The 13,035-nt window shown below is 37.2% G+C and overlaps 1 protein-coding gene across 1 annotated transcript; it reads left to right on the top strand.

Moving 5' to 3' along the window:
• Positions 1–12,486: 12,486 nt before the first annotated feature.
• LOC140817857 (uncharacterized) lies at positions 12,487–13,011 on the top strand. Its single transcript, XM_073177649.1, has one exon. It carries the CDS (start codon positions 12,487–12,489, stop codon positions 13,009–13,011), a length of 525 nt encoding a protein of 174 aa, XP_073033750.1.
• The last annotated feature ends 24 nt before the right edge of the window (positions 13,012–13,035 follow it).

Raw genomic sequence — 13,035 nt, 5'->3', positions numbered from 1 at the left:
ATCTGAGAGAAGTTGACAATGAAACGGCGATAATACCCAGCCAATCCCAGAAAACTGCGGATCTCGGCTACTGTCGTCGGACGCGACCAGTTCAATACCGCTTCCACCTTGCTCGGGTCAACTGAAACTCCCTTGCTAGAAATGACATGACCAAGGAATACAACCCTGTCAATCCAAAACTCACATTTACTCAACTTCGCATAAAGCTGATTCTCGCGAAGTGTCTGTAAAATAATCCTTAAGTGTTGTACGTGTTCTTGCTGATCATGCGAATAGATTAAGATATCATCTATAAACACCACAACAAACTTATCCAAGAAATCCCGAAATACCCGATTCATCAGATCCATAAAAACTGCTGGTGCATTCGTCACCCCAAAAGGCATAACCAGAAACTCATAATGCCCATACCGGGTCCTGAATGCAGTCTTCGATATATCTCCCTGATGAACCCGAAGCTGATGATAACCAGACCTTAAATCAATCTTGGAATACACAGAGGTACCTTGCAGTTGATCAAATAAATCATCAATCCGTGGCAACGGATACTTATTCTTTATCGTAGCACGATTCAACTGCCGATAATCTATGCAGAGCCGCATAGAACCATCCTTCTTTTTGACAAAAAGAACTGGTGCTCCCCACGGGGACACACTGGGTCGAATATACCCCTTGTCAAGAAGATCCTGCAACTGCTGTTTCAATTCTTGCATCTCCGATGGAGCTAAACGATAAGGAGCTCTAGAGATTGGTGCCGTGCCTGGCACTAAATCAATGCCGAAATCCACTTCCCGAACGGGAGGAAAACCAGGAATCTCCTCGGGAAAAACATCCGGAAAATCGCAAACCACTGGAATGTCACTGATATCGACACTATCTGCGGACGAATCAATAGCATAGATAAGGTAGCCTTCCCCGCCCGACTCTAAAGCACGACAGGCTTTCAGAGCAGAAACCACAGGCATCGGGGGTCGCGCTCCCTCTCCATAGAAAAACCAACTGTCGCCCTCAACTGGACGAAACTGCACAAACTTCTGATAACAGTCCACAGTAGCTCTAAACACAGTCAGCACATCTATTCCCAGAATGCAATCAAAATCCTCCATCGCAAGAATCATCAAATTAGCAGTTAAAACATTACCCTCAAACTTTAGAGGACAACCCAAAACTAGACGTTTAGCTAGCACCGAATGACCCATCGGTGTGGAAACAGATACCACAACGTCCAAAGAAGTGAAAGGTAACGCATGACGCTTAGCAAATCTCGCAGATATGAATGAATGTGATGCACCAGTATCAATGAGAACGTAAGCAGGTAATCCACATAATAAAAAAAACACCTGCGATAACTCTCTCGTTCTCCTCAGCAGCCTGATCCTGGTTAAGAGCAAAGACCTGCCCTTGAGTACGCGGTCGGAGGTTAGAACCCTGAGTAGACTGTCCCTGCTGTGGTCTCTGATGAACTGAAGCCTGAGAACCAGATCCTGATCCTCCGCCCGTCTGTGGACAATCTCTCTTCATGTGGCCCATCTCACCGTACTTGTAACAAGCACCCGCAACCTTGCGACAACGCTCCGTCGGATGATCTTTCCCGCAATGCTGACACGGGCCCTTCTTCTTCCCAAAATGGTGAACTCCTCCAGATCCAGAGGAAGAAGAAGTAGATCCAGCCTTCTTAAATGCTTGGGCGCGGGGACCCAAAGAACTAGTAGGACGAGCAGACTGCATGGCTCGACCTCTCAGCAAACTGCCCTCAGCCTGGCGACAACGGTTCACAAGGCCCTCATACGATGTCGGATCATCACAGACAACAACCCGATCATAAATCTCCTGATTGAGGCCCTGAAGAAAATGGTTATACTTGGCCCTAGCATTGTCACTGACATGTGGAACATACGGAAGCAACTCAAAGAACTTCTGCTGATACTCATCAACAGACAAACTTCTCTGCTTCAGATTGATCAACTCAATCGCCTTGGTCTGCAGAAGAGCTGGTGGAAAGTAAAGCAGCATGAAAGCGGCTCGGAAATCGGCCCAAAGAACTCGACCCTGTCGCTGAACTATCGGTGCAGAGGTAGACCTCCACCACTTACGCGCACCACCCTCCAGAAAGAAATCAAGGGTATCAATCTGCTGCTCCGCCGAGCACTGAAAAGTCTTGAAGCAGCTCTCCATCCTCTCAAGCCAGTTCTCCGCAACATCCGGAGTCTCACCGCCCGAAAGAGGTTTCGGCCCCATCTGCAAGAACCGATGCATACTAAAACTCCGAGGCTCATCACGACGGTGTTGACGACGTTCTCGATGCTCTCGGCGACGCTCCCGATCGTCGCGGTCTCCCCAGCGTCCAATGCTGTCATGACTACTAGCATCGTCGTCAAAACCAGACATCTCTAGCTACAAAAGTTACCAGAGATTAAACCCAAAAGAACAGTTCCAAATCCCAAAATCTTAATGCCTGGCTCTGATACCATAAATGTAGTGACCCGTTCCAGAATCACCTACTAATCAGATCTTAAGCATGCAAAATTAACATTTAAAACTGAATCAGGTAAACAGCGGAAAAACAGTAATACAACCCAATCGAATCTGTAAGTACAAAATACTTAAACAACCAGATCGAACTAAATTCCAAGAACAAATACCAACAACTACAGGTCAACCTCTGCCAGCTCCCTGTCCACTCCCTCCTGGACCGTCCAACCTGAGACCTGCCCCATCGAATAGGGTGTCCAAAACAGAGATAAACCGAGGACGTGAGCATAAAACGCTCAGCACCGAAAGCATGAGTATACAAGACTATGACATGCATGTATGCAAAATGTACTGGATACTAGGATCTGGGTATAACGAAATACTGCTCAGGTAAATAACGTCAAGGTATGTAGCACTCTACGCCGTCGCACCAGGAGGTGGCTCCCATACCAAAATAAACCCGTGGATATACCAGTGACCTGACCACCGTCGGCCAACGGGGTCCAACCATCCACAACAAACGAGGGCTGAGCACCCTTTCTACAGGCTATCTCAAAGATAATCAGGCCCAACATGATTATGCAAATGTCGCATAATAAACCATGCATCATATGACAGATAATAATGCAACATATAAACATGCAACACATAGTAAAGCATACTCAATCCTGCTATCTCGGATAGTACTTTCGTACCTCAAACCAGTAGATCCTAGCAATCAGCCCTAGAATCAAGCCTGCGTCCGTAGTCAGCCCACTGATGCCGCTAGCTCCCAACTAGAGCACAGCTCCGCTACAAAACCAGTAGCTCCCCGCTAGTGCCTGAACCTCGGGAAAAGACTAGAAAGCCATCAGAAACGACTAAAACGCTCTGGAACACTCGGAATTGGTGAGTAAAAAGTGAAGCCTCGCGCCTCTATTTATAGAAAACGATCGGTAGATCCGATCCACTTCGGAAGATCCGATCCGGTACACTTCGGACCTTCCGAACCCTGATCGGACGATCCAAACCCTGCATGTCTTCCACGTGTCCAGCCACCTGTCTCGGACGATCCGAACCCTGATCGGACGATCCGAACCCTGCATGGCTTACCGACGGAACGACCTTGTCTGACTCCGAACAGAACGGTCCATCCGAACCCACTTCGGACGATCCGAACCCGGTTCGGTCCTTCCGATCCCACCGAAATATAATTAATCCAATAATTAACTCAAATTAGGCATCGGGATACTACAGATTGCCCGCTACCCGAACTATTCAGGCAACATCCCCAGCGATCAGCGCTACGCACAGCCCTGCCCACTTTTAATTTTTTTTTGTTTGAAAATTTGGGCAAGCAATGCGCCACTTGTCCAGTGCAGCGGCTGCCCGCGCACACTGTATGGAACTTTTTCGGGCAGTCGTGAAAAAATGTTTATTTTTGTTTTGAAAAATTACATTTCAGGAATGATTATTTTTCAAGAATTTCAAACACAGCTAGAAATAAACTACTCAACGTGATTTAGATAAAACATACGATTGAGAAATTGGCTCTGATAACACTGTTGGAGTACTGTTTTCTCGCATCTAAGACACAGTTGAAGTTTTCCAATTTTTGTTTCGATGTTCGAAACACTTCTGGTGTGTCGTATTTATTTAAACGTCCATAGGGTATTTATAATTGTTACCTTTTCGTATTCAATGTCAGCTCTAAACTATTCTGCATTTCAAGCGAAGGTAGTCGCCCTTGTAAATCATTTCGAACGGATCTCCCTCTTTTGATCATCAAAGTAAGTCCCCGATCGGAAACTTTGTGACCTCTCTAGAATCTTTTATGATAATTTTGTACATATTAGTAGTCATTACTACTCATACTATTATTTAATTAGCAAATTTTAAATTCATTAAATAAATAATTGTGAACTTATTATAACCCCTATCGACGATATGACAACACCAATGTATCAAGGATATAAATTTTGTTCATATAATGAAAATTGAAAATTTTGAAGATCAAAATTTCTACTGATCAATTTTTTGCAGTTGCCAGTTTTGTGAACTTCTTCACAAAACATGTAGTTCCACTCTCTTTGCTCAGTTAGCACTTACGCTAACTTTTATGTCTTTCATTCTATTGAATAAACTTATAAACTCCTTTATAAGTATTTTATTTTATCTCCATCAAACTACAGTTACCAAACTCAATTCTTGGAACTTGAATATCTGAACGAGGACACAGAATCCGATACTTATGTGACCCTCAATGGTTCAGAGATACAGCTAGCCATGATTTCACACATTCTTGTGATTCAAAATAAGATTTATTCTTATTTGGGTTTACTCTAATTAGCCCAATTATTTTCATAAATCCTTATAAGAATGTTAGAACTCAAGTCTGATTACACACATCGGATCATGGTAAGAGCTTCTATGGATCATGGTGCATGCAAGAACCTTAAGTTACGGTCCTGATTATTTTTTGGGCCCTTGTGAGAGCGAGGCCCCGAGGCGATGGCCTCTCTCGCCTCACAAGAGGTACGACCCTGAGTACGGTCCCTTCAATTCAGATATGCCGATCAAATTAGCAACCATTTTTATATCGGGAGTTGCATATGAATTCGATAAAGATGTGTTGTATCTTTGAGTCGACTAGAAATCTGTTTAGAATATATTGCATACTTCTTAATTAGTTCAACGATCTTACAGTGAGAGAAAAATCTCATGATATCTATTAATATTCAAGGACTTATTCAATGCAGCTTGTATGAGTATACAGATAAAAATTACCATAATTGGATAAAATCGTAAAATATCATTAAAATAAATATTGTTTTTATATTAAATTCGATAAAGTTGAAGCCATAAATTAATTCGCTAGACATCTATTCTAACATCTATATCGTCGTCCTCGGCTTCACACTTTTAATATTTGTAATTTTTTCACGTGATATTTTGGTTGTAGTTTTAATATCTTCATATGGAAAATCATATTTATATGAAAATTAGATTATATGTAAGACTATTTTATTATTTATATTTTAAAAAAAATAATGTTTTCGACTCAAAAAATAATTTTTCATAACCAATGTCACAGGTCAAAATTTGTAAAATTAACATAAAGAAATAGAGTTTTTGTGTAATAAAAATATAAAATGAATAAAGTTATTTAATTAAAAATTAAATGGGATGGTAAATTTGTCCTATTAAATGGGATGGTAAATTTGTCCTATTAATATAATCAAATGCCGATAACAGCAAGTCCCGGATTGTTATAACCCGACACGTTATAGTTTTAGTTTTACAATTATTTTATTAATTTATAATATTTTTAAAAAAACCCTTGGCAAGTGGCAACACGCTTACATAGAAACCTCAGTTCTCTCTATTGCGCTCTACTCGTTTCTTCCAACAGCCCAAACTCCCCACAGAATCTGCTTCCTTTACCTACAGTAATGGCACAAATCAACAAAATCTTCGATTCTAGTTCAATGAAGAAGAAGGCGTTTGCATTTTCGGACGATCCCAAAATCATCAAATTGAGCCGCAGCACATTTTTTCCTCCCATCCCCGTCCGCGGGGCCGTGAAGCGCCGAATCTTCTCAAGCCTGTTTAGAATGTTGGAGTATGCTTTCGAGTTCTCTGCGCGCTTCTTGAGAGGGTACTGACGTGTTCGATAGGCGGCGACGAGACGAGAAGCTAAGACTCTTGCTTGTTTTTTCAATAAAATTCTTCGTGTTTATGTGTGATTCTGTTTCGTATCTTTGTGTAAGCTTGTTTGATATGGACAGTTCGCGAGTGTGTTGTGTGTGCTCTGGTTTTACTATATGGAAATAAAAAGAGTTTGTTGTGCTCCAGTTGTGTCTTGTCCGGCAGATTTCCCAGTTCACTGGAGAAAATAGTGGTCTCCGCGGCGGTTTGGATGATTTTTTGGTGGATGCGGTGGCGATGGGATGTTGGGCCGCCGGTCCTGGGAAGCGGTGAGGGCGGCGACTGTGGTTCTGAAGCTAAATTTTTTAAATTTAAGGATATGGAAGTCATTTCACTTGTACTCTTTTTTGTAAGGAATTTATTTATGCATGGTTTCGAGTATGAAATTATTGGTAGTTAAATTTAAAGATCTATATATTATGATCTATGCGTTTAGATTGTTTGCAAAAACTTGTGTGATCACGGATTGTATATGTGAGATGGATTTCTTATTTGGGTTGTGAATATGGATAGGATTGACTGTCACAAATTAAGATCCGTGAGACGATCTCACATGAGACCCAACCTAGATTGTTTCTTATGTGTAAGATTGGATGAGCTCTGTTTTCAAGCACCAAACAATGAAACAGAGTATCGAGAGTGTGAAAGAAGAAACTATCGGGAGAAGGGTTGATCCGCAATGTATAAGTGAACACTTAATATATTTTCTCTGTTGAGACCGGGCTTGTAGCCCAATGGTCTCACCCGCCGGATTAGTTGGCCTCCCTCCCCGGGTTCGATCCCCCTCCCCTGCGTGAGTTGTAATAAAAAAAAATATATATATTTTTTCTCTGTTTTGGGTTTTGTCGGATAATCGTCTCAAAAAAAAGTAAGTGTTTCATATAATTTTAGTGATAAAGGCTATATTTAAAGAATTCGGAGGATAGGGAAGTCAATTCAATGTTCTTGTTTGTAATTAACTAGTATTTAATTTTGTTCAGTGTAATTAATTATTAAAATTAGCAATCACTTTTATATCTAAAATGATTATACCATTTGAAATAACCTTCAAATATGGATAACAATCTTATGCAGTTAAATTGATTTATTTACTATTATCATCGAAATATTGGTTTAGAACAACAATTATTAATAAAAATATATTTAAAAATCATATTTTATTTTGTCTATCAAATTTGAAATGATAAATAAGTATTTTTCAAAAAATTAATTTTTTTTTCATTTATAATAAAAAATAATTATTATTTTTTAAAACATTTTAAAATATTTATATCAAGTTCTAATAATAATAATAATAATAATAATAATATCAATTTAGAGAAAATAAATATATCAAAATTCAAGATTCATTAAAAAGTTGGAAAATGTAATATCATATAAAATTTATATTTTATTTATTATTTTAGAGAATATATATAATTAAATATATAAAATTAACACAAAATCTAAAATCATAACCAAAATTAAATTAAATGATATAAAAAAACAGACATTGAAACATAGTTTATATTTTCAAATAAAATTATATTCAAAACTTAATTTTTAAAAATAAAATTTAAAAACTTAACATTTAATTACATGTTTAATTGCTAATATTTAATATATTTCATATATATTTACATGATAATAGTATAATTATTTTCGTTTTTAAGAAATACATTTTCACAATTTTTTTCAAATATGCAAAACTCTGTTTTTATAAATATTATTAGACTACATGAATTTGTTAACAAGATGTCTTTTCCGGAATTATTATCATGATAACAATATCTTTAATTTAATTTTATACAAAATCTTCATAAAATTAAATTTAGAAATATATTGATGTCAAACTTGAAAGAATCTTGAGGCCACCATATATTATGCTTTAGTCAACGTAAACTTTGTGTTTTAATGCTTTATTCTCTATGTAACCGTCGACACGCTTTTAGAAAGATTGATTATTATTATTAGTCAAAAATTGGTGTGAAATAGTCTCATGGGTCGTATTCGTGAGACAAATCTCTTATTTGGGTCATCCATGAAAAAATATTACTTTTTATGCTAAGAGTATTAATTTTTATTGTGAATATGGGTAGGGTTGACTCGTCTCACAGATTAAGATCCGTGAGACGGTCTCACATGAGACTCACTCTTATTATTATTATTATTATTATTAATCTATCCACACACACACCTATATATATAATATAATCATGGCCGTGCCTATTAAGAGGCAAATGAGTCAAATGACTCAGGCTCATCTCTTTCTTGGAGCTCAAATTTTTTTTAAAAAAATTATTATATATAATACTAGTTACTAGATTGCCCAAAACCAAATATTTATTAAATGAAACTTGTTTAGCATGTTATCAATTTATTCCTCAATCTTCTCCAATATTCTGCGTTGTCTCTAGGTTTGATTGAAACACCCGTGAGGAGCTGTAAGTCTATTTTATTGTATTTGCTTTGTTCGGGCTTCTAATTTTTTATTGTAATTTTTTACTTTCTTCGGGACTTTATATGGTATCTATAATCTATGCTTTTTGACTGAAATTTTGGTGGATGTAATGCTTATCCGGCTTTCAAATGCTCATATTGTTTATAAAATCTTGTTGACTGTCCCGGTCACAGTAGCAAGTGTAGAGCGAAGTTTCTCAAAGATAAATCTTATCAAAACTTTTCTCCGATTAATCATGTCACGAGAAAGATTGAATGGATTGACTATGTTATCGATTGAGAAAGAAATTACTGAACAACTTGATTAGACGGACGGATTAGTATTTGTAGCTCTAAAACTGTTAGACGGTTTGTTTTTTAGTGATCATTTTGGACATGTTTGATATTTTTATTTTTTTAGTTTTTTATATTGTTTTTGACGTATTGATTTAATTTGAAAAATTTCTGTGGAACTAAAAAAAATATGAACACACATTATGATTCAGAGGTCTCTTTTTAAAAATTAGACTCAGGTCCAAATATCGTTAGAATCGGCTCTGAATATAATATTATAAAATTATCTTGTTGTAGCAGCTTTAGGTTTCACTTCAAATAAACCATTAAGCTATTTTAAACTTGTTTGACGTGTGGGGGAGTTGGAATGAAAATGGAGAGTCAAAAAAGGAGAAAAATTATATGCATTAACACAAGGGAGCTAATTTAATTAAAGCAGAGTGTGGTGGGAAATTATATAATTTAATATGTAGCCCGAGCATCGAATTTCAACTTGGACCTGGGTTTTTTTTAAAAAAATTTAACCGGCCCACTCTGGTTTTTTCGGGTATATGAAGGGCTACAAACAAACCGAATATAACAAAAAAAATTAATCCTCGAGTTTGATCTTGATTTGAAGTTCGAAATTTTAAAATATATGGCTCAGATTTGATTTGAATTAAAGCTCGAATTCGAGTTCGGCTCGAAAGATTCGAACATGTTCGTTAACTATTTCTAAAAAATAAGTACTCTCGTACGCCTCAAAATTTATTCATTTAATATGTAATTATATTATATTAATAAAATATTAAGGTATGTAAGCGCCTCACTAACTATCGAATAAAATTAAATAAATTGAGCTCAAGAAAGTTCGAACGTGTTCGAGTTCAGCTCAAATTCGATAAACTCAAATATGAATCCAATATTTTTCGTATCGTCTCCCCAAAAATGACTCATTTCATCTACACATCTTGATCTAAAAGGAAAAAAACACCCAATCCTAGGGTAACTCAATTCTCCTGTCGCTTTGAGAAGAATGGAGATAATTTGTCTTAGATTAAAAATAAATTTAAAACTTAACCGCACTTACTTGTAATTCTCTTGAGTCATTTCCTAAGGAAATAATTTTTTTGGGAGACGTTCTTATTGATTTTGTTTGTTTACAGATCGATCTGATCTATATTTAGAGTGAAAATTAATATTTTTTTTGCATAAAAATTAAAAAAAATTCATTGGTCATGTCGATCTGTATATCTATGTTACAAAATTGACGTTTTCATAAGAGTTTTTATGTTTGAAAGCGTAAACGAATGCAACTTATTCAAAAAATATTTGATTCTCCTTTACCATTTTCAAACGTTTTTTTTCCGACCAAAATCGAGCCTTAATTTTTCTATTTGATAGTATGTGATGTAATTTTTAATAATTTATTGATGTTATATAATTATATATTAAATAAATATTTTTCGATCCGAATAGTTAGACCTACTCGCCAATATATTTGGATCCTTCGGGGTGAAATTCGAACTCGCTCTAATTTAAATAAAAAAAATTAAAATTTTCAATCTTCAAATCTATCTTCGAATAAATTGAATTTGAGTTTGCGGATTTAAGGGGGCCAATTAAAAAAATGGGATTAATACATAAAAGATTTAAAAAAGAAAGACTCTGACTTTTTTTAAAAAAAGAATTTTCTTACATTGGGTGGGCATAGTTGAACATATCATTTGCCAGAAAAGGCGGGAGGAGCAATGGCAGAACATGTGAGAAATTTACTAAAGACACGGCTTGTACAGAAAAGGCGGGAGGAGCAATGGCAGAACAGGTGAGCGGCAAATGTCTTGAGCATTGTACAAGGACGTGCTGTAGGAGTAACCCATTACCTTCTGGGTGGAATTGCCAGAACTGACAAAAGTCAAGTGGAGCCCAAAAGAACTTCCCGCTTGTGGCAATGTCAGTGTTTGCGGTTTCCTTTTTTAGTGGGAAAAATGAAGAAAGAAGGTCCAGTCGAGCTTCTTTAACCTGCAGGCCGGAATAAATATGTGAGATTGGAGACTTCGAGAGGCTCCCCAGTCCTCTTTAACGCCACTCGACATGTCATTTTTGAATGATGAGTCCTTACCTTATTCTAGTGTATTTTATTTTACAAAAAAGGGTTGTGATAAGAACGCTCAATTTTTCGCGCTCTTGCTACAGGAAATGATCTTTACAAGGAAATGAAAGAATCTGGAGTGATTAATGAAGAAAATATTGCAGAATCAAAAGTTGCTAGAGGGAATAGTGTGGTTGTGCTTACGAGAATGTAAAGAAGTAATTCCAAGTTTAGGACCAGGAATCAAATAAGAAAGGATAGCTAGTGAGCGATTCTTTCGGGCGGGCATCTACTAGATCGCAACTGGCGAGCGATCAAGCAATAGGTGTAGAAAGTAAATCCAGTACTCGAAGTAAGACGTTTAGCAGCTAGTCATTCGAGCCCCTTGAAGGAAAAAGAAGGAAGCCAGACTCAAGGTTTTTGAACCCCTCGTAGCCTTAGTGGGATGTGATCATCAAAGATGGACTTGATTCAATCTTTCGGGCTGGATGTAATGCAGTGGTTTCCGGGATTTTTCGTTTCTTCGTGGTCGTAACAATCACTTCAAGCAGTGGAAAGAACAAAAGATGTGATCCAAGTCCCTCGTAATGATGATGATGACGAGGATCACCGTCCGATTATCATTGAGTTCTGGGACGGCGCAGCGCTGCTTACGCGCTAATTAGCTTCCGATGTCGAAACTTCTCCGGTATGGAATTGACTCTTGATTATTATATTAAACCTTCATTAAACTATTAACTTAATAAATTAATTGTTCTCTTATTTTTTTCTCTTTCTTCTCAGTCGACCCACTTCTTCTTCCTCCCCAATTAAAAAATGGAAATTTGGGTTACCAGCTGCCCAAATGTAAAAACCTCATCTACCACATCTACGGCTGCCGCATTACATTAAATAGAAATTGACTGTTGTTGTTCATACCTCATATCTAGATGTAAATCTACTTCTATTGCCAGATTTTCTGTATTTGAAGACCAATTCGGCTGCATTTGAAGAAAAAACACAGTAAGTTTTCTCCATTTTCGACGAATGCACATAATGTGGATGCCATGCATGTGGATCGTAGTAACACAGACGAGTTACATGATGAAACATGTAATGACGCAAATGAGGTCGAGACAAATGTGGTTGCAAATGCTGATGCAAATTTGGTTGCGGATGTGGATATTGATAATGACACATTTTCATTCACGGATGGTTCAAACTTGTTTGTTGGTCAAGAATTTCCAAACCGAGAAGCTGTGAAAAAAGAGCTAATTAGAATAAGTTTGGAAGCTTGCTTTGAATTTGAGACGGTTTAAAGTAGTCAAAAAGTGTACGCCGTAAAATATGTAGTGTCTGATTGTAAGTGGAGAATCCGGACCTCAAAGATTAGGAATGATTAACATGCATTCTCTGTTCATACATATTGCAATACACACACATGTGGTTTGACTGGGAGACGAAAAAGAATCTGTGGAGCGAGTTCTGCTGTTGTTCGAGATATGTTGGTGGATAATTTCTAAGGTCATCCAGTGCCAATTGTACCAAAAGCGGTGATAGCAATAATGCGCAATAGTATGAATGCTGATATATCATACTACAAGGCTTGGAAATGGAAAGAAATAGCAAACAATATGTTGAAAGGTGATCCTACGAAGAGTTTCACTCTATTGAATTGTTATTTGCACATGGTTGAACAGATGAATCGAGGAAGCATAAAAGACATATTTGTCGACGAGGAAAATCGATTCAAGTATATGTTTCTTGCCTTTGGTGCATGCGTCAGAGGATATCGAAGTATGCGGAAAGTTGTATCGATTGATGGTACGTGGTTGAAGGGCAAGTGTAATGGTGTTTTACTGGTGGCATCGGCACAAGATGGAAATTATCATCAATATCCTTTGGCTTGGGGAATCGTAGATGTCGAGTGTACTTCTTCGTGGAGTTGGTTTTTAACTAAGTTGTTAGAAGTAGTACAAGACGAGGATGAATTGGTGATAATTTCAGACAGACATAAAAGAATAATTAATGCGGTTTCTACTGTATATAAGTCATTATACGTGGCATTTATCCCAAAACATGAAAACTAGATTCAAAAAGAAGGGTGAAACCGA

The sequence above is a fragment of the Primulina eburnea genome, chromosome 17 (genome assembly GCF_022965805.1).
Source record: "Primulina eburnea isolate SZY01 chromosome 17, ASM2296580v1, whole genome shotgun sequence".
NCBI lineage: Eukaryota > Viridiplantae > Streptophyta > Magnoliopsida > Lamiales > Gesneriaceae > Primulina > Primulina eburnea.
This window is presented reverse-complemented; position numbering and strand designations above follow the sequence as displayed.

Bases quoted from the DNA above. Each gene is read 5' to 3' on its own strand.
- LOC140817857 (XM_073177649.1), top strand. From the start codon at position 12,487: ATGCGCAATAGTATGAATGCTGATATATCATACTACAAGGCTTGGAAA.